Source organism: Oryza glaberrima, chromosome 7 (assembly GCF_000147395.1).
Source record: "Oryza glaberrima chromosome 7, OglaRS2, whole genome shotgun sequence".
NCBI classification, from domain to species: Eukaryota; Viridiplantae; Streptophyta; class Magnoliopsida; order Poales; family Poaceae; genus Oryza; species Oryza glaberrima.
This window is the reverse complement of record NC_068332.1, coordinates 3,376,540-3,399,287: the sequence shown is the minus strand read 5'-3', so window position 1 is coordinate 3,399,287 and position 22,748 is coordinate 3,376,540. Positions and strand designations below refer to the sequence as shown.

At 40.1% G+C, this 22,748-nt stretch overlaps 1 protein-coding gene and 1 pseudogene across 8 annotated transcripts; one reads left to right on the top strand and one right to left on the bottom strand.

Moving 5' to 3' along the window:
* The first annotated feature begins 374 nt into the window (after positions 1–374).
* LOC127778846 (uncharacterized) lies at positions 375–9,572 on the top strand. 8 transcript variants are annotated; one of them, XM_052305482.1, is made up of 13 exons: positions 375–620; positions 849–975; positions 3,419–3,591; positions 3,665–3,886; positions 3,981–4,227; positions 4,329–4,419; positions 4,565–4,644; positions 5,657–5,778; positions 5,884–5,914; positions 7,015–7,092; positions 7,612–8,417; positions 9,015–9,294; positions 9,371–9,572. In XM_052305482.1, exons 11-13 carry the CDS (start codon positions 7,998–8,000, stop codon positions 9,388–9,390), a joined length of 720 nt encoding a protein of 239 aa, XP_052161442.1. In that variant the 5' UTR covers positions 375–620; positions 849–975; positions 3,419–3,591; positions 3,665–3,886; positions 3,981–4,227; positions 4,329–4,419; positions 4,565–4,644; positions 5,657–5,778; positions 5,884–5,914; positions 7,015–7,092; positions 7,612–7,997; the 3' UTR covers positions 9,391–9,572. The 8 variants fall into 8 exon arrangements, with proteins under 8 accessions (XP_052161442.1, XP_052161440.1, XP_052161446.1 ...); XM_052305480.1 differs by adding an exon at positions 1,142–1,510 and having other exon boundaries at positions 5,657–7,092; XM_052305486.1 differs by lacking the exons at positions 5,657–5,778; positions 5,884–5,914 and having other exon boundaries at positions 7,626–8,417.
* A 9,287-nt stretch (positions 9,573–18,859) lies between these two features.
* On the bottom strand, positions 18,860–21,762 carry LOC127780713 (F-box/FBD/LRR-repeat protein At1g78750-like; annotated as a pseudogene).
* Between the last annotated feature and the right edge of the window lie 986 nt (positions 21,763–22,748).

The window sequence follows — 22,748 nt, the reverse complement described above, 5'->3', positions numbered from 1 at the left end:
AAAAAAAGATTATTTGGAGCATGCCATTACAAATTGACATGATTAAAAATCTGCTATTATTGTTTAACTATTTAGAACCATGCCACCGTAAGATGACGAAAATCATGTCCATACCACATTGTGTGTTCGAGATACGTTGAGTTAATTTTGGTGTACCGTACTTTTATTCTATAAACTTAAAACAGTTTAACTTTGACTAAGGTCACAAACGACGTGTAACCTGATGAAAATGGAGGGAGTAGTTTTCGGTGAAATTCGGATAGCACATCAAGCCAATAGATGGGCCGAGATTAAGGCCCACGATAGAGACAGGCCATGCGTCTATAAGGCCCACTAGGCCATGATCTAATGTAAGATGGTAAGAATTCGAGAGGAGAGACGAGTCAAGCGTGTGCCACGACCTGTCCGTACCAGGAGGGTTTTGCTGCAACCATGGCGGCCGCCGCCGCCGCCTACCGTCACGAAGGGGATGGCCCCTTAGCCGACGCAGCGACGCCGACGAAGAGGCTGCAGGAGGGCTCGCCGCGGCGCGGAGGCCGAACGCGCATGGGCACGACGGCGCGCTCTCCACAGAACCTCGCCTTGCACAACCGCGCCGGCCTCGCCCCTGGAGGCTGGAGGTATGCAGCTTCCACTACTCCTCTCCTCGGGAGTATTTGTTCTTAATTCTCAACTCTATCATACTAGAATGGTATTGGTCAATTTGATTTCATGTAACTTTGCAGTAAAAAGACCTATACAACCTGGAATGAAGCACCTGTGCGTGTGGCAATGGCATGCGGCCTTTGTGGCAGTATGTTGTGCTATTTCGCGTTGAAATTCAATTTGGTGAATTTTTAATTGTGCAGGACTCGAAAGGTAGAATGAATGTGGGATGTCAAATTCAGTGACGACTGCAATAAGGATCGCACAAGGGAGACAGCAATTACAAAAATAAGGAACACAGAGAAGGCTGACCATGTTACACTAGAACAGGTATGCACATTTTCTCAGTAGGCTTGTATTTATTTCACTCTGTGCTTTAAATTTTATTTCTTCTGCTCAATGCTATCTGATCGTCGATCAGTCCTAATCGCCATGGTACTGATCAGACGATTAATCGTCAATCAGGCTGATTAATCGACCCTTGTACATATAATAGGACCTAGATTACTGTAATGTCTCAGGACATAGGAAGAAGAGCAAATGCAGGTCTCAGAACAAGGAAGCAGGTCAAAGATACATGGGAACTTTAGGGAGAAGATGGAGAGGAGGTACACTAACCTTTAGATGAGAGTCAAGAATTTGGGATAGAGGCAGGCTGCAGAGTGCAGACACTCAGGCAGGCACGGTACGCGTCCAGCAGCGGAGTATGTGGAGGAGGGGAGAGCAGAGAAGGTGGCAGCAACAGCAGCGGCGCTGGCAGTGGAGAGAGCAGCGATGCAATGGCGGCTGGGGGAGAGGGCGACGGCATCAGGGACGGCAGGGAGTAAACCCTATGGGGAATGGGCCAGCACAACTTCTCAGGCAGGTAGCCCAAGGCCCAAAACTCAAGTCACAATTAATCGTACCCCTTCCCTAATCGAGCGCTCAGATTTCTGATCAGCTGATCAAGTTGATTGCACCTAATCAGAGTTAGGGGACTGATCAGGACGATTAATCGTGATTAATGAACGATCAGATAACATTGGTTCTGCTTCCCTTTTTGTTCATACAGCAAACTGAAAATGTATCCATCTCTGTTCATCCTATTGTGCTCTCCAGTTAAGAGGCAGGTGCCTGGTCCAAAAGTTTAAACCCTTACTACGTGTACAAGAACTCCACATGTTATATATCATATAAATTTGGTTTAGCTATGCATGGATGAGAATCTGTACTATATTATACAAGAAAAATCACTGTAATACAGTTGACTACTTTGCTAGGAGATTCCTGAGGTGTATTTTTTTGGCCTGTTATGTTCATAAGGTTGGGTGGCAGTAGTTGTTTTCCTTCATGTCTAGTGCATTTACTATATATAATGTTGATAACTAGCAAGTTATCTTATATTGTCATGTCTCCCTAACATATTCTGCATTAATACTTACGAATATGTTATCGGTTTTTAGAAGGTAAGGCATGGACATTTCATGGAGAACCAACATCTTCTTTTGCACAATCTGCACAACAAACCGTGTGTAATGAATTTGTGGTAGAAGATAGTTCTGAGGAAGATAACGAGATGTTTGAACTGCTTAATGATGTAGCACATGGATTAGATACAGGGGATGTAGGTCGGCATAATTATTGTTTTCTAGATCCAAGTGAGGGGAAAAATATTTGTATGAATTATTTGGTGATGCAAGTAAAGAGATTTATCCAGGGGTAAAAACTTTTCAAAGCTAAGTTTTGTAGCCAAATTACTATTTACTCCACATCAAATTTCTTGGTGGTTGGGGTGATAAAAGTTTTAATATGCTACTAGAGCTGCTTGGAGAGGATTTTCCTGAGGGTTCAATACTCCCTCCGTTTCAGCTTATAAGACGTTTTGACTTTGGTTAAAGTCAAACTGCTTTAAGTTTGACTAAGTTTGAAGAAAAAAATAATAACATTTTCAGCCCAAGACAAATTTATTATGAAAATATATTTAATTATTGATTTGATGAAACTAATTTGGTATTTTAAATATTACTATATTTGTCTATAAGCTTACTCAAACTTGAAGTAGTTTGACTTTGACCAAAGTCAAAATGTCTTATAACCTGAAACGGAGGGAGTAGTTCCTAAGTATTTTAATGAAGCTAACAAAATGGTTAGATGCTTTGGGCTTGGATATGTCAATATTCACGCGTGCGAAAATTAATTTGCATATTGTCTCGAAAGCAGTATGAGAATGCAAATATCTGTCCCAAATGTTGCACTTCTCGCTGAAAAACAGACATAAAAATCCCAATGGAAATGAACACATAGGGTTCCCAGAAAGGTTCTCCATTATTTTGTATTAAAGAAGAGGATTCATAAATTGTTTGTCTGCAATGTCAGCAACTGATGCACGGTGGCATGATGAGAGGTGCAGAAGGGATGGATTGCTGAGGCATCCAGCTGATTCTCCAGCTTGGAAGCATTTTGATTGCAAACATCCAGAATTTTCCGAAGATACTACAATATCAGGCTAGCTTTAAGTACATGATGACTATGATATGTCTAATGTATTGTTTGAAGATTTAAGAGTGTAAAAATGAACATGTAGACCCATGCCCTGACATAAAGCAGCAATATTGACATTACTGTTGATCCTAGTGATGTGCCTTCAACTAGGTTAGACATAGATGGAACACTTGTTGGCTCAAGTGAAAAGCAAAAGTATGGCATTTTACCTCTGCTGCTATTCCTTCACTTCAATTTTGTGCAGTTATGCTACACTACGGAATAATTTTTGCTGATGCATTTTCCTTTGCAGGGGAAAAATGGCGAGCGGACAAGGCAATAAGTACGATGAAGAGAGGCAAGAAAGGATAAGGGGAAACAATGAAGCCCTTCAAAAAGTCGTTGCTGAAAGAAAGGAGCTGCCTAACAGCAGGGGCAGTCATCATGGATCTGGATCTTCTGATGAATCCCAAAAGAACCAGAAAGGTAGCCCATAGCCCTCTATTTTGTTATTGCAACATTTGTGAGCCTGTTGCCTTTTTTTTTTCCTTTCTTGAAGAGAATGGATACCAGAAATAATGGGCTTGATGAAAATGAAGTTGGGCGTCCAAATCTAAGATCCAGGGTGACAAGATTGGGTGCAGGGAGTGATGCAGTAACACAAGGTGATAGTGAAGGTGTTGATACTAATACAGTTGACACCTGCAAGAAGCATGATGATCAAATAAACAATTTGAACATGGCTAATGATGAGCTAGGGACTAGGGGTGGATAGATAGAGGTACCTATAAAATAAAGTCTTGTGCCTCCTACTAAAATTGGTAGCTCAGTGTTTATTCGTTGCTATTTGAATCTCCTGCATATTGTGGTTGTAGTTTTAAATGTGGTGGTCAAGCTAAGAAAAAGAAGGAAGGTGTTACACAAAATTGCACAGCATCCATAAGAGAGGTGCTGAACAATTCAGCTGGTTATCAACAAACATGGACAACCTGTTGGGGGAAATGCAAAACAACTATCTAATTTCATACCTACACATACACTTGTGAAATCCAAGAATTTTTTTGTTCAGACACAAGGGTTGGAGACCCATCTCAAAGATTGAAGCTCTAGAGATACTTAAAGGTAATTCCCAAACTCCATTGTCAACACCTGATGATAAAGTAAATCCATAAAATTCTACTAAGGCTTGCTTTTTGCATGTAATTCTATGAACTAAATGGAAGAGTTCAAGACTGGGTTATGGGAACAGCTGCCAAAATATGGAAGGATTTCAAGGCGAATCTAAAGCAGCACATTTTGATGAGACAATGACTGGTAGCTACTTATTGCTGTTTGTGATGAAAGAGTTAATCCAGCTGACTGGAAATAGCTTATCGACCATTGGAGAAGTCCCTTGGCTAAAGTAATCCTATTATGAAATACCAAATATAATGCCTGTTACATTGTCCTGTTGTTGCAGGAGCGAAGTGAGAGAGGCAAGGCAAATTGGGCCAAAATGTCTGAGCTGCATACAACTGGCAGTAAGAGCCCCATGAAATGGTATGCAATTTTCCTTTTATGCTATTACTCATTGCAGAAATATTGAATGATTCTATTACTTGTATGATATAAACTGAAACGAAGTTAATTAGCATATATACTATTGTCTGAATGATATGTTCAATTAATTTAGTTGGTTTAATACAAGCATATTGACCATTTTTGTGAGTCTGTGTTGCAATACAGCATGGAGACTATGAATCTTGTTGCAGTACGATGTAGATAGAAGAGTTTTTCCTGCATGCTCGATGTCCATGGACTGATAGTCTTACTGGAGGCCATGACATGTGGGCTCATGCTTTCTGCTTTAGGTCTTCAGTCTTCACCCAGTGCACCAAGCCCATTGGTAAAGAACAGAGTTCAGTGAGATATCTCACTGGTCTGCAGAGTTGCAGACCCTCAGCATCCCCCGCCTCCTCCTCCTTTTCCCCTCCGTGCTCGTCCTATTAGCTCGAGCAGCCTGTCCGCTCTCCTTCCTGTCTACTACCTCCAATGGGTAGCACCAAATCTACAGTGTGGAAGCTTCGGGTGGAGCCCGTGTTGGATCAGCGACGCCTTGAAGCAACGGTGACCATGCAGGGGCAGTGCATGCTAGGTTTGAGCATTGGAGCGCATGGTGCGGTCACAAGAGCTGGTCCCACGTAGTGGAGCAAACGGGAGCAAGCGTGGGCAGCGCGTTCCAGAGCCGACCGCACTACTCCTTCTCCCAAGCTTCTTCTCGCAGTGTCCGTTTTCCCGAGAGAATGCAGGATTCATGGTCTGCAGTGAGGCCAGGCTGGCCGCTGGTAGTCTTTCCTATGAGTATTTTACTTTTCTAGCAGAGTGTTGGAGTAACATATTGATCTGGATGCCTCCCATCGTCCTTTCCTCTGTGTGATCTTGCTTCAGTTTTTCAGTCTTTGATTAGAGCTTTACTTCTCTCTTCATTTATGGTACTGCATATCTTTTGTTACACTATTGTGTTCTTTTATTAAAATGATATATGCTTATTTAATTATTTTGGAAAATGCAGTGCAATAATGCATTATTTGTTGGAACAATGTATATGAGATGGTTTATCTTTTCTCCCTGAATTCTGAGGATCAAGAGTTACTATGCTTGTGTGCAACGTGAACAATCTGCTCTATGAAACTTGTGAGCAAAAATATTGTACATTGTGTATTCATTTTATTTAGCATGTGACAATTGAAATCAGGTGGATAATAGGAATGATTCCTATGTGTGGGTGTGGGTGTGCAGGTGGTTTTCTACTAGGTATTGTGGGTGGCTGGTGAGTTTTATGGAAAAACAATAGACTTTCATGCTCTGTTTAGTTCCGATGTTTTACTAACTGTTCAAATTACATATTAAATTTTAAATTACAACTTACATTTATATGCAGTTCATTTTCCCCCTTTCATTATGATTTGAATATGCTCTGGAGTACAATATGCAAAACATACTGTTTGAATTTCCTCTGTAATTTTGCATGCACTTGTCTAGCTATGGAGAGTTGGAAACCTACTGGCAAGGTTACTTATTTACCATGTAACTGTATTTCAATTGTTACCTGGTCGTTTTTTATTACAGTAGATTTATAATTTTCCCCCATCTTAATGAAATTTGGTCGCCGTTCCTTCGGCCGACCCGGCAAAAGTAGATGTATAATTTGATGCTATTCCAGTTCCAGAAGTCACCCCTTCAATGATCTGAACTATGCTCTCTGACTTCTTTGATGTCTGATCAACACTGTGCTGAAGTTATGTTATTCTAGATTGCAGGCTAGACGTGAAACAAATTTCTCTTCATATCCTCCATTTCATCATATTATAAGTTGTTTTGACTATTTTTCCAAGTCAAACTCTTTTAAATTTAACCAAATTTATTGAAAAAAATAGCACCATCTAAAACACCAAATTAGTTTTATTAAATCTAGCATTGAATATATTTTGATAATATGTTTGTTTTGTGTTGGAAATGCTACTATATTTTTTTATAAACTCGGTTAAACTTAATAAGTTTAACTATGGAAAAAAAGTCAAAATGCTTATAATATGAAATGGAGATTAGTATACAATATGGAATTTCTTATTAGCTGTACTCCAAATTATAAAGTTGCAATAGCCTATCTGAAAGCTTCTATACATGGTAGATACCTCGACAATAATTGCTCAATTTCACTTTTCCATGAACATGCATGCTGCATATAACTGTAACATGAGAGTTTGGCGCCCACACCTGGTGGTGCGTTTAAGGCATAGCATGGCCACTGGCCAGTTTCCTACCTCCACTCATTAGAGAATTGAACAGAGGATTTGGTTTTGCAGAGTGTTACTTTTGCTCAGTTCTAACCGTGGCAGCTGATTTGATTTTGCATTTTATTTTCTTCAGGTTGCTATGAAAGAACATTGTGTTCTTGTTTGGCTAGCCACCACAAGGTGACAGGGTACCAGCAGCTCGTGGGAACTGGTATGCAGCTCCCCTATCTTTATGTGGATGATTACATACATTGATACATACATTTCATACAATACCTGTTTACAGTATGGTACTCCTAAATGGTTATGTGAACCCAGTAATTGTTATGGTTTTTTTAGACGAACTTAGTTGAATAAAACTGTACCATGAGCTCAATTTCTGATATTTCCTCATATCTAGGTAGGAGTAGCAGCTATTATTGAGCTTGTATGAGATAGTGAGAATGTGGAGCTATACCATTAGCACCATGCCACCATCTAGACTAGAATTGGTAGTAACCTGGATGTAGTGTTATGAGAATCGGTAGTAGCCTTAAAATATGGAGCTCGGGGGACTATAAGACAGGGTAGTTACTATGTGCTGTACAATTCGTAGGTCAACGTAGAAAAATCTCTCCCAAAATTTTCTGGCGAACATTTGCAAAAAGGTTCAGGTGTGAATACCATGTGAATAACACATTTGTCAGGTCTGATTGTCTGAACATCATGGTCACGGAAATTAATTCTTCAGGTTTTCTGCTCCAGCTACACGCCGGCGCCTCTTGCCAGGCAGGCTGGCTGCCACAATTCCGGCCCACGGGCCTAATGGTCCGTAGCTCCGGCTACAATCACACAAGATCTGTGACGTGGCGTAACCCTGGCTGTTCGATTCAATCGGTGGATCGGGCCATGGCTCAACTCTGGTCGTTGGATCCGAATATTCTATCCGCCGGATGTGCCTAAGCCTCTATAAAAGTCGGCGTTCCTGACGGGGATCGCAACGAGTACTACTACTGCGCTAACCAGAGAGAGAGGGGGAGGCGCCGAGAGCCCGAGAGGGAGAGGGAGAGGGAGAGAGAGAGAGAGAGAGAGAGGGGGAGAGGGAGAGAGAGAGAGGTCCTCGTCGCCGGAGTCGGAATGGCCGAGGCGGTTGTGTTGGTGCGCAGCCTCGCCGACGTCGAGAAGTATGTCGCGGAGATGAAGGCGTCCGGGAGGAGCGGCGCCGTCTACTTCCTCCTCGCCAGCGACGCCACCCTCGCCGACGCCGCCGAGATCCAGAAGCGACTGGGCCAAGGTGGCCCTGGAGGCTACCCCTTCGCCAATCCTACTCTCCTCCTCCGCAAGAACCAGGCTGAGTCGGCCGTCAACCACTTCGTCAACCAGATGACTCGCGACTGGGTGAAGTCCATCGACGAGGAGATACGCAAGGTAGATGCCATGATGGAGGAGGTGAAGAGCAAGAAAGCATATGTTGAGCCGCACGGCGAGATGCATACCATCGCCATCCACCACGGGCAAGCTTTCAGTGGAATATCAAGCGGAGACACCATTCATCTGGTATGTTTTACTTATTTCCTCCATTTCCTCGATTTGTCTTCCTTTTGATTCCTCTGATCTGTCTTCTCGTCCACTTGAGTTTGAGTGGGTTTGGGTTTGGGTTTGGGTCTGGGCGGCGTTGGCGGCGTCGGCGGCGTCGGCGTGGTGTTGGTGTTGGTGTTGGTGTTGGTGTTGGCGTTGGCGTTGGCGTTGGCGTCGGTGTTGACGAGTTCGAGTTCTGGTGGTCCAATTTACTGTAGGTTGTGTTTGATCGAGATTTGAGTTATTGGTTTCTGCTCTGTTTGTGCGTAGTTCTAGTTCGAGTTCTGTGCAGAGGTCGAGCGCGACTCGTCTTCCTGTTGTTTGCGCGTAGTTTAGTTCGAGTTCTATGGAGAATGCATTTCTAGTTCGAGTTCTGTGCAGAGGTTGAGCGCGACTCGTTTTCCTGTGTTGTTTGCGTGTAGTTTAGTTTGAGTTCTATCGAGATGTAGTTCTAGTTCGAGTTGCAGAGGTTGAGCGCGATTCGTTTTCCTCTTTTGTGCGTAGTTTAATTCGAGTTCTATCGAGATCGAGTTCAAGTTGTTTTGGTTTCCTGTCCTAACTCTGCATTCTGAATAGGGAAAGGACCCTATCCCTTTCGTCCCCTCAGGCTCATTCGCCCCGTACTCAAGGCCTTCTCCGCCCAAGCTTCCACACCCCGAGGATAACATTATCCCGATGTTTGAGGAACTTTCTTTCAAGGCCTTCCAAGCTTTCAACCTGAAGGCACTGGCGGCGAAGCGCAACGTGTTGCTCGCCATGCAGAATGAGTTTGTCAGTCAGTCACAGACAGTCCTGAGGGAGACACTTAACACCCCTTCACTCATGGGCGCAGGCATCGGTAGTGGCTTTGGTGTAGGTAAGAACTGAGAGCCTCATTCTAGATTGGTTTGGTATAATTGGGTATTTACTGATATGTTTTGCTTTGTGTGCAGGTTTTCACTTTGTCGGTTAGCAGAAGAGATGAGAACGATTGACAGCTGGTAGGTCGTGAGAGTTGATATAGTGCCTACTTAGTCAGGAGAGAGTTTGAACATTGTGAGAAGTTGTAGTGATAGAACAGGCCTGGATACGATTGTGAAACATAGTGGCGTGCTTATCCAGTAAAATTACTGAACTGGAGTTCTTTCTGATATATATATATATATATATATATATATATATATATATATATATATATATACAATCATATAACTGCTTGCATTCTATTGTCTTACTGAATGATTGGTACTTGCTTTGCATACTGTCTTTGTTCATGGTGATGATAGGCTGAAATCAGATTTTGTGATTTTCTCTAGAATTTCTACAAACTAATAGTGATAAGTAATTTGAAACGGAAGGAAACATAATTTGATACGTGGGGAAATGGAGGGAGTATCTTGCCTCCAAGGTTATGCAAGGAAAATAAGTGTATTTCTAATGTGGTTGACATACTTGGAATGGTCAAACTCCATAATTTATAGCCCTTCTGACTTGATGTGGTTCTGTGATCATGTGAACACACTGAAAATCATTTGGAAGGGTGTACAATCATGATCGAATTAACTGATACTTTTGTAAGCAGAAAATTCCATATACAAGATTATTGCTGATCCTAAATATGAGAACACTGTTCTTTCACTAAGGCATAAAATACACACAATTTTTTTTTCCCAATTCAATTCCGGTGTTGAAACTTTTATCTTCAAAGTTAGCTCTCAGAGCTCATTTCTGTACTGACCACACAAAGGGCCTTTCTAGTATTCTTTAATTACTTTCTCAGCTGCTAACGATTGGCTACATAGCTTCATGGATGACCAGGAAGCATACAAAGTTCTCCAGAAGCATCCTGAAAAAGCTTAAAACTATGAGCTCTTCTGTTTGGTAAGTTCATCTCTCCTTAAACATAAGCTATACACACTATATAATTGCAACTTGAGGTCTACATAGTATATAATTGCAACCTGAGGTCCCTTTTTGTTATATCACAATTATGTGTTATGAAACTGTGCGCAAAATCTGTTTTTCTGCACTATTAGTGCTTAGCAATCCATTACCCAAGTCAGGGAAATTACATCTCAAATGATGTTGTGGGTTTATTTTGTCAGTTTGTTCAATCAGGTTAGAACAATGACATGTGTATGCTTTTTAGTTTCTATAAAGAGATATTTTCTTCCATCAAGATTTAAGAGATCTTACTTTCCATCCATGCAATACAAATTTATTTATTATATAACAGTAGGTAATTACAAGAGCAATCTTGCTTTTGCATAACCCATTTTTGTGCTATCTGTAACTGGCATGTTTACAACGAGTTTCCTGGGGTTGACAAAGAAAATTCCATGAACAATGCTGTACATGAAACGTGGGAACCATGGACAATAGAACTAACATTTTTCATGTACAGCATGTAGTTCATGTGAACCATGGACAATAGAACCAACATTTTTCCCATGGTTCTATTGTCCAAGAAACGTGATGGTGGAGCTTCTATTTTGACAGGTTCAGAAGGTGACAACTCCATTAAATCAACTCTTTGTCCTTCAAAACCTATTGGGGAGTGTTATATCAAATTCTTTGGTTGGTGAGAGTGCATTAGCTGATCAGTTTAGCATCGGCTGGGGAGTTCCCTACTGACAGCCTTCCTGGAGAAGAAAAGCTCTGGTAGGTTACGTGCATTTTTGGTAATTAAAGGCCAAAATTTGTCAGATGTTCCTAGCAGTTAAACAAATGAAAGTTGATAAGATAATGGTGTACTGGGTTATGAATCCACTATGTTTTGGACACAGCCAACAGCTGAAGTTTGTTTATTGTCGTATGTTTTCCTAGCTAACATGTACTAACTGAAAAGAAGTGTGTTCTAGTTTGAAAGATATTATTTCAGAAAATTGAAGTGCTAGCCTTGGATGGCTCATGGTGTAGGGTACATGATATCATAATATGTTGGTAGCATTACTGGGACAATCACTAACAGTTTGAATTACTTGCTACTATGAACTTTGTAGACGGGTAGAAAATTAATAGAGTTGGATCTTAGTTGATATAATATAAACATCATGGTGTCTTAGTAATCTGATGCAAAAATAAATAAATAAATTGTTTGTTGAACTAATATTGTGCCTATTCTGGATCTTGACAGTAGAGTTCTCTGCTGCTTTATTATCAGCCCTACATGTTGTTTTTCTTTGGCATGTTTTGATGTGTGATATGTTGACAGGCCAGCAGAAAAAAACAGTAGATCATGTTAACTTATTGTGAGGCAATTGAAGATTTTGTCAGGGGAAGAAAACCAAGATGCCCCTCATTAATAGTACTAGTATTAAGCTTTTGAAGTCAACAGTACTCCATTTGTTATGCAATATAACTCCATTGTCATGGATGGAATGTATGTGATCAAACAAAATGTTAACCCCCCCCCCCCTTCCTGAACCTAGTATGGTTTAAGCTCAGATCAGGATTGGCCTTACCACTTCGCACTCTGTTCAAAGAAAAGCTATACTTGTGCATATTGAATACAGCTTTGTGCAGGTTGTTGTTTTATTAACAGCACATTGTTTCTATTATTTGAACCAAGTTGGCATATGAATCTTCATTTGTCCTCGTTTTTTTTTCTTTAATTGCAGGTGAAGGCAGCAGATAACAGATAACACAAGACCAGCTAAATGAGGTTAGATATGCTAGAAAATCAATTTGTTTTGGGTAAGTTTTGCTGAAAGTTGAATGGTGGAACAACTGAAATCAGTTTATACAGCTTCTCTGAATTTCTTTTGTTGCCAGACAACTGAATGCATGTTAGTTACAGGAGGATTGACTCTCACCTAAAGCTCACCTAAAGAGCAGCTTTACCAAAGCTCTTCAAGCTAAGGATTGACTCTCAAATAGCATTATGATGCAGAAGAATGCAGGAATTGATCATGAAATTGATAATCATGCTGATCAGGAACAATCAGTTCCTGGAGAGGTCTCTAGTGAACGTTGCCAAAAGAACTACACGTTTGATTCTATCTTCTGTCTTTCTTTTGCCTTACTTTCACTTCTTTCATAACTGGGACAACAGATCAGAACCTAGACCAATTAGAATCTCCTTGAAAATTGAAGTTCCTCAGTTAATCTATGTCTGATTGTCTGTTTGCCCTATAACACCATATTTTCACAATATCATTCACAACTATACACACTTATATTTCCCCACAAAGAAAAACTTTTTTCTCAAACTTCTGTTTGCCCTTTAAAATGTTTCTTTCTCAAACACAAAGAAAACATTGTTTTAGGTGAATAAAAAGTTTTCTAAAACTTTGCAAAGATAAACTTTTAGGTGAACAAAAAGTTTATCTAAAACTTTGCTTTTGACTTCTCAACCTGCGGTGCTTATGGAGAAGGAAAAAAAAGAAGCAGAACTCCAAAAGAACATTGAGGAGTCAAAGCAAAAGGAAGCCTTCTTGGAAGGTGAGCTTGCAAACATGTGGGTTCTAGTGGCGAAACTGAAGAAGTCTCAAGGCAATGGTTTTGACAATAGTGGCTCATGGCATCATAACTCTAGGCTTTATAATTGTCAGTAGTGTTCCTGGCTTGGATACGCCTGTCTGTATGTAAGATAGGAGATTTCTACCAGGTTTCCTGTTGCAGAGTGAATCAGTGCCTAATCTTGTATGTTGAATCCCCTATACATGTAAGTGCTCCAAACCAGCTATTTGCTTGCTTGACATTTGGTTGCCACTAATTCAGCCAAAGATAGACAGTTTGATTTTTGTTTTGATATATAGATTGAAATTGAATCCATAAAACAATTCCATCTTGTTAAAAATGGGTGCATTTCTACAGGGAAAGATTTTTTCTTTAAAGAAGTTGCACTGCATATCTTATTGACATTGCTTTCTGCTATTTGTCAATGCCCTTCCATATGTGGATTAAAAAACATTATGAGAATGCATACATAATATAGAATTAGTTTAGTTGTGTTATCTAGAGAATGTGGCCTGGACTGCAAATTGCATTTTCCTTTCCTCTATGCAGGCAAAAATGTCCATCTTGCGTCAAAGGTAGATGGCCAGGAGTTAGCGATTAAAGCCTATAAAACATATGCCCTTGTTTTAAATAAGGCATAGATTTATCTGTGCATTCGTCTATAACTGAGTACTTGTTGACAGCTACCTCTTATATTTTGATTATGGATATGTTCTGTATTTTCTAGTAGTAAAATCACTTTGTTCTGGAAAAAGCTTGCATATGAACAAACCGTATCATTTTCTTCTTGCAGGAATAGAGACCAATATGTCCAAGGAGATTACCGCTTTAGACGTGCTTACTTCAAGCATGATCCTTGGAAAATGGTTAAGACCTGCGCTGAAAAGAAAAATGGGAAATTTTTACGGTTAGATTATTTTCATGTTTGCATCAGTCATGCTTTATTCACTATCGATTGTCAATTTAGTGATTGGTAATATTCTTCCCTGCTGCCCTGAGTTTATTTTTGTGTGATGAAGCGTAATAGAAGGATTTTTAAAGACACAGCCCAAAGCGAGACTCAGGTTGCCCATTTAATCAGGGAGAATATAAACTGCCCATTTAATCAGGGAGAATATAAACCAATCCTAGCTCTCAAGTAGTCCCCTACACTTGTAAATATCTGATAGGGCAAATTCTATCCCAGGGTTTTTCCCTTCAAAACCTCTAAAAAGTGTGATGAAGGGATGCATTTATAGACAAATTATTTCTGTTTTGTTTTGATAGTGTTTGTTATTCAGTCCATTAAATTCTGAGCCAACCTATATCTCTTGTTCAACAAGAACAATCAAATAAGGCAAATGCAATAGTTCTATCATCTGAATTTCATGTGTGTTGTTACCAGTTTTCAGAGTTCGAGCAGCTGAAATCTGATGCCCAGTGGCTCCTGACTCCTGAGGCTTCATATACTGTTGGTGGAATTTACAGGTAAAACTTATGTTGACATCTGTCAATTGGATGGTTGTCAACTTCTGTAAAAATGGTACTTCCTCCGTTTCACAATGTAAGTCATTCTAACATTTCTCACATTCACAGTGATGTTAATGAATCTAGATAGATATATTGTCTAGATTCATTAACATCAATATGAATGTGGGAAATGCTAGAATGACTTACATTGTGAAACGGAGGGAGTATATCGTTAACTAATAGCTGTTCATGAACGCTATTACATTGCTTGCAGTTTCTGTAAAAATGGTATACCATTAACTAATAGCTATTCTGGAACGCTATTACATTGCTTGCAGAATATCTCATCTCAAAGTACTTCCTATGTAATTATCAGTAATTTAATACAGTACATCCTGTAATTTGATTTGGTTCTTTCAGGAAAAGGAGGTTGGGCTACTACTCGTCTCAAGGATGCTGCTTTATCTGATGACAAGTTGCGCGAAGGTTATTTCAAGGTACATGACATATCCCAAGAAGATAAAGCTAATGTTTGTAGTTCATATTAGAGTAGAACACATTGGTAGTATCACAACTTGCAAGGTAGGTGCAATTTAGTCACTTGCAAATTGCTCAAGTGAGTTTCATACATATTTTGGTTATAGGAATGCATTATGTTACAAAATACATGTCAGAAATGCAAATCTTACAAAACATTGGCCTAACATAATGCATTTCTGAGCCATACAGGCAGGGCAAGCTTACATGTTTTCTGTATGGCCTGACTATTCTAGAGGATTGTGCGATAGTATTGCGGAATACTGAGCAGAGGCTGGAACAACCCATAGAAGTGTAGGGCCGCAAATAACAAAATTATAAATTAGCACTCATATTTCATGTATGGTGGTATTTGCGTGCTTTCAATGAACAGTCATATAGTGCTTAGTAATCAACAAAAATTCACCTTAAATTGAATTTGACTATCAATAGTTTTGCACGTTGGATTATTTGTGTGGATCTTGTGTGGTCATGTTTGCAAAAGAAACCAACATGGCATCCAAGTTAATAGCGAGCACCCCACATGACACATGTTTTATGTGATTTGCACCCCAAAAACAACATGAGTGATTTATTTGAGCATTTTACTAGATGAGTGACTAAATTGCATCCACCTCGCAAGTTGTTGTACCACTGGTGTATTTTACTCTTGACATTAACTATAACAGGTCCTGTCTATTACATGGAGCATGGCAATTTCTATGCAATGGCTGGCATCAATTATCAGATATTCCGCACTGATGTTCAATTCTTCACATCCTGCTATCATGTCATGTAGAAAGGATTGTTTGTATCCATGTGTATTTATCTTTATGTAAAGAAGACCTTGTATACAAACAATCTACTATTATTTGTAATCTGACAACTGAAAACAAGGCTCTCTGTCCACATTTTCCTCAGTTCATAGAAATTTGGGAAGTTTTTAAGTGAGTAGTGCCATGAATCCAGGAGAGTCTAAATGCATTTGCATGCCTACATAATTAAATGGCAACTTCATTCTGACGTGCTATCATGAAAAATGTGTGGTGGTAATGTTCATGTGTGAAATCAACAAAAGTTTAGGAGTTGAGTAGATTGGTGTGGTAGTGTGGAATTTATCTTGTGACAGAACTTGACATGATAAAATTGTAGCCGCCCTTCAAGAAATGGAGTTGGCAATCTACTAATTTCTGACACCAATTTTCCTTTACGTATTTCAGTATCAAGAGAGATTGGATTCCTTTCTCCCTGCAAATAGAAGCAGAAGGTATATCTTTTTGTGTAGCAGACATTAAACAAGCAGGAGTGGAGGGCCTGACTTTTAGATCTTTTAGCCCAAGAGAGTTGATGGAATGTCAACAGTTGAGGGGAATCATTGTGAACATAGAGATAGAGATCAGTCAGGACCCTGACATTCTGAAATGGGACCTAAAAGCGAATAAAGCCTTTACTACCAAGCGCAAGGTCAATAGTGCAGCCCGCTGCTGGCTCTAAAAATCTCCATGTCATTTTATAGCTAATATTATAGCCAACTACTCCATCTGTTTTACAATGTAAGTCATTATAGTATTTCCCACATTCATATCAATGTGAATGTGGAAAATGCTAGAATGACTTACATTATGAAACAGATGAAGTATTACAATATATTGGCTATTGTATTGACTGTAGCTTAGTATGCTTTCATCCAAAGGGTAAGTTTTTTTTTTTAGTGTGGGGGGGGGGGGGGGGGGGGGTTGGCATTTGACCTTGCTTTCAGCCGTTGCGTTTGATGGCGTACAGTATGTATTTGACCATGCTGCTTTGCACGCTGCGGTATACTAGTACTAACTTTTCTACAATAATACGTCATGGTGGCACAAGATGTAGGATGTGTGTTTTTTTTTACCACCGTTGAGTCACTGCTGAGACATTGAAACACCTCGAGTCTTCATGCTAGCTTCACAAGATATTATATTTATTTGATATATTAAGTCATTTCCTAATATTAGTATCTTTTCATTTATTTTTTACACCACACATTGTATTTATTTGATATAAGGTCATTTTCTAATATTCATGTCCTTTCATTCATTTTCCACCACACATTGGTAAACATAATTCTACTTTTAACTGATTGTTTGCCATTCAATTGAGGGCATTGGAAATCTGGCTTGAGGTGTTCTTTCTATCTACGGGTGATGGAGGGGAAAAGGTCCGAGGAGAAGGAGATTGGGAGGATTGGGAAGATACGCAAAACGATGTGAGCTATTAGCGCATGATTAATTGAGTATTAACTATTTTAAATTTTAAAAATGGATTAATATGATTTTTTAAAGCAACTTTTCTATAGAAAGTTTTTGAAAAAAAAAACGCACTGTTTAATAGTTTGGAAAGCGTGCGAGCGGAAAAGAAACAAACTCACTCTCTTTCTCCAGCTGCCGAACATAGCCTTATGGCTGAGTTCGATTAAGCGACTCAGGTGGTAGGGACTTGTGCTTCTGTGAGAGGGACTAAAGTTTAGTCCCTCATTCCTAAGCACCACCTCAGTTGAGACCTCCTTCCTAAGCACCACCTCAGTTGAGATATTTTTTTTCTTTAACACGTTTCCCAAACTGAGAAAAACATATAGAACCTTTAAAAAAATTATTTACTATTAAGTTTGTTATAATAAATATTTATTTAATCAGTGTTAATGATCTATTTTGTTTTGTACGAAATTGATTAGCCCAGGTGAAACTCAATGTCCAAACGGTCAAATTAACTCGTCTACAACCAAGGGAGGATATGATGGAAATGTATCGGGGGAGCGTATCCTATGCACACAGGCCCTCACATGTACACACCGTGTACACCAACTAAAAATTATCACAAAAAATTCTAAGAAAATTCATACATATACTTTCAATAGTATTACATCTACGTGCAAAGTCGCATCTTCAAATTCATTCTACATAGAGAATAACAAAAAAGATAAAATTCTGACAAAATTGCAACCTTAAAACTGTCAGATTTTTTGTTTTTTTTTGTTACGGCTAAAATATAATGAATTTGACGTTAAGATTTTAACCCTAGGTGTAATACAATTGAAAGTATGTGTATGATTTTTTCTAGATTTTTTGGTGACATTTTTTAGTTGGTGTGCACGTGTGTACACGTGAGGGCCTGTGTGCATAGGATATGTTGCCATGTATCGGTGAATAAGGGGCAAGGTCGCCTTCTCTAATTAGGTGCCGAGTTAGGTCATTAGGCTGATTGGTGGAGGGAATGGAGATGGTGAAATTAGGAGTTCGTCGATGCTGATTTGGATAATTTTTCAACTCGTTGATAACTGGTAGTTCTCAAAAAAAAAAAAAACTAGTTGATTACTTGACTTTTTTATTTCTTAATTATCAACCTATATATTAGTTACTCCTTTTTGAGATAGTCGGACGGGATAAGTCCGATATCGGGTTGGGTGAACCCGTTATATATTCAACCCAATAAAAGAACTCCAACCCAAGAAACAAGCTTAGGACCAACATGCTAACAGGCACAACCTCGTACAATATTTTTTTTATTTCTAATTTTATTACTAAAATATTTATAGAAATAATTTTCAATTTGAAAATTTTATAAAAATAGTCACCCTTCGCTCTTTGGGAGGGCTGCCAGGCCACCCTCGCCGCCCTTTTGCAGCGCCCCCCCGCACAGTAAAATCGTCCTCCTAAGATGGCAAGGAGACCGCCTGCAAATTTCTTCCCCTCCCTCGGTGGCTGGTCGTTAGGGGAGTGCCAACAACCACCTGCCACGTCGGCAAAATTGTCCTCTGGAAGGGCGATGGGTGACTAGTTTGGTAAAATTTTCAAATAGAAAAATATTTTTATAAATATTTTAATGAATAAGCATAGAGTCAGTCAAGTAGTCAGTCAGTACCAACAAAAATAAAGCAAATTTCGCTTTGCACCATCTTTTTATTACCGATATTTCACTTTGGGACATCCTTTAATCAATGTTTTTAATTTGAGATGGACAATAAAAGCTAAACGCCCAAAATGAATTTCACTCATAAAAGTATATCTCCAGAAACGTTACGGCGTCTGGCCGCGTCACAACATCCTCTCCACTTTTACAACATCCTCTCACTTCTCCATTTAATTTACATAATTGACAATATCAACTAGTTCCTTCCAAGCAAGCTTGACTGTTCTTGAAAAGGGTTTCAGACTGGTCCGATCAGAAGTAGCTTATCATAGCTTTCGGCTCTTGAACCCAACGATCCTTCATAATCGCATAAATTTCACGCTTTTGAACATCCTCAAGCAGGATTTCATGAACATCAAGAACATTGCGGTGGTCTGATTTGCTAAGATATTCCATGCAACTCTATATCCATTCAAACAATTAAGCCCTTCAGTATATAACATCACCGTTCCATGGGGAACAGCGACAACCGGCCTTGGATCTATCTTCATTGCATCGAGCGTGACAGAATTTATTAGGATATGGCGTAAAAGCTCCAACTGATCTTTCACGCCGTAAAATCCAGTAACATAGGCGAACTTGAGATTGGAGTGAGCGTGATTGGGGAGACTTCGAAGAACACCATGATCTTCACAGTAATGTTGGTTATCATAGGGCATCCACATCTAGAAAAGAAAATGGCATATGTAATGTTAAACAGATACTATGGCTGTGTTTAGTTGGATCCAAAGTTTGAATTTTGGTTAAAATTGGAGATGATGTGACTGAAAAGTTGTGTGTGTATGATAGGTTGATGTGATGAAAAAGGACTGAAGTTTGGATACAAACTTTGGATCTAAACACAGCCTATATGGTACGTGGAATTAATTGTAAGTGAGTGACAAACTTACATGCAATTCTAGTGTTTCAAGCAAAGGAGCAGCTTCCAGGATGCAGGCAAAATCAAACATATCAGCTTCCCTTGGCTGTACGCAGAACGTCAATTCCAATCTCAAATGATACATAAATTTTACGGTCTTCTCTGGCAAAGTAGCCCTCTGACAAACACAACATGAGAAAGAAACAATCAATGCCACAACTTGAGTTTGGGTGCACATGCATTTTGAAAATGGAAAACTGAGTTTGTGTCACAAACCTTGAGTTCTGAACAGTTTACTGTCAGAGTTTCAAGACGAGGTAGAGTACTTGGCAGTTTGGTGAAGATATATTCAATAGCAGAATCTATATCTGATAATTTCATCATGACATTTGTCATCAACAAAGGTCCAGGAGGTGCTAAAGGTATCAGTGGGCCTTCATACTCAAGTTTTGTCAAACCAAAATTTAATTGTATATCTTGAAGCATTGTACAGTTCTCGACTTGCAAATGCTTAGGCTGGTTTAGAGGTTGAGATGTCTGCAATCTTGTAAGCATTCCACAATAAAGGATACCAAGAAAATTCAAGGCATTGCAGTTCGAGACCAAAGTCTGCATATCATCATCACTAATATCTGTGCAATCTAGCTTAAGCTTTTGAAGGTTCCGAAAGCCCATGAAATTCGCTGGCAGCTTTAGAGAAACAGATGTAAGTTTCAATGCTTGCAACTGCAAAGCTGTTAGTAGCATTGGAAAGCTTAAAAGGAATGTTATATGGTGCCACTTTAGGATAGTAAGGATCCAAATCAAGAATAAGCTGTTTTGTCTTTGAAGCAATAACAAAGTTCAGCCACCTATCTATATGGTCTGCATCTTCGTTTTCTAATTCATAAAGAATTGCCATTGTTTGAACTCCTAGACCACTGCGTTGCTTTAACACTGAATCGACTCTCTCGATGAAAAGTTCTTTATTTAACCTCTGACCATTGGAAGTCCAACATCTTTTGATATGATGATGCATTGAAAGCACTGTATAAAATCTAAACACCAAGCTTTCTCGGGAACACCAAATATTTTTCCAGTGGTTTGATAATACACTTGTCCTTGCAGCCTCTTTTAATGGCAGAAGTGATATGATACGATTCAATATATCCTGTAATCACGAAGCAATAATATCAGAAACAAACACTAAAAATTATTCTACCAAGTAATATGCTAGTGCACGCAGGAGAAGGTTGCAGCACTACAAATCGCATACCGTGTGCAAGTCGCCCAAGTGAATCCTTGGTCTCTTTCTTTCGACCATTACACCATTAAGTTGTTTGAATTTTTCACTCTTGCCCTCTGCCATTCGATTCGATGAAACTCTCTATCTGCATGAAGAATATTGAAAAGAACATCAATGTGCGCAGGTGAATATTTGGCCATACAACAACATCTCTATTATTAGTTCACTCCAAAAGCCAAACCAGTTCAATATTCCATAAATGTAAGCATTATCATCCTCGTTGGCTTGATGCTTGATTTACTATTTTTATATACAAACAGGTCAAGGATTTATGTTTTTCTTCAAAAGACTTGAAGGCCACCCAAATAAAGTTACTTGTAGAAGCTATCAAATCGCCAAGTGTTCTTTAACACTTAGTCGAAGCAACTAAAGACTGCAAAGTGTGCAGAGGTGTGAATGACATCCTCGCCAAAAGCCATTTACTGTAAATCTAGCAAGCATATGAGAGAAGCAGATCTAATCTAATTGTGCCTGTTCCAAAGCAGTAGATTTGCAAGATGTTTATTTTTTTTTCTTTCTTTCCATATGCTAAGTCCCTGGGGTTAAAAATGTCGTTTTCTCTACTACTTCGAGTCGGCGGGATCTTGTATGGCTAGATGTTTGCTTGCAGATATATATATAATTTCCAAGTCAAGAACTTAAGATAGTTGCAAGACACGGGTATTTTGTTAGCTTTATTTTGTTGTCAAGAACTTAAGATAGTTGCAAGACACGGGTATTTTGCTAGCTTTATTTTGGGAACAAGGATGAGTACCTGAGACAGACGCCGGACGACGAGATTGTCGGATGCAGGAATCTTGCAAGCAGCAGCAGGAGGTGCAGATGCAGCCGGCCCGTTCTGAGGAGGAGGAAGACGACGACCTAGGACCCTGTTTATGTTGGAAATATGGTCATAAATCGGCATATTTTAATCTAAAATGTTAAGACAATAATCATGGCATAAATAGTGTAAGGTGATCTAGTGACAACATGTAACATAACCAGTAGCATACTAAAGGCATCATGCGCATTATTAATATCAGGAACAAGAACATAGCAGTAACGCAGTAGCATGCTAGAGACATCATGAATATCAGGAACAGGAACATAGCAGTAAAGCGCTAACAACGGGAATAGGAACCGGAGAAGAAGAAGAAGGATATACCCCGAGAATGGCCCTTCGCTGAGGCAGAATTGCCTCCGTTGGTGTTGTTATTCGCGGCACCGGCTCCAGCTCCTGGTGGCGCACCACCTCCGCCATCTCCTCCAGCAGCAGCAGCGGCGCCGGCTCCAGGCGCAGACATGGTGGGCGAGGACGAGCAGTCATGCGGGAAGCACTACCCCAAAAACCTGATCACCCGCCTACCCGGTGCAGATCTCAGGCGAAGGTGTGGTTCCGGAGGCCCTGCTCCTTCCGATCTCTTGTGCGCGCGCAAGCGATCAGAAGCGAGGAGGCGAGAGCAGCACAGGCGCGGAGGAGGAGGAACTAACACCCAGGAAAGAAGCAAGCGAATCGTACTGATCGGACTCGCGGCCTCCTTATCTATCAGGAGAGAGGCAGTCGTGGGAACGTGGGATCGTGGACGCGCCGTTGCGGAGGCAGTCGTGGGAACGTGGGTTTGTGGCTACAAAAGAGTAGCGACGTGACGCACGCACGCACGCCAGCCCGCCACGCCTCGCCTCGCCCACGGCCACGGCCTGGCCCGACGCGCGCGTGGCTTTCCCACCCCCACCTCAACCAGTCAACAGGGAGCTCCAATAACTCCCTATTTAGGTTGAGATATTCCTCGCTTAAATCTTGAGGTGGTATTATTATCCTTAACACTTATTATGGGCCTTT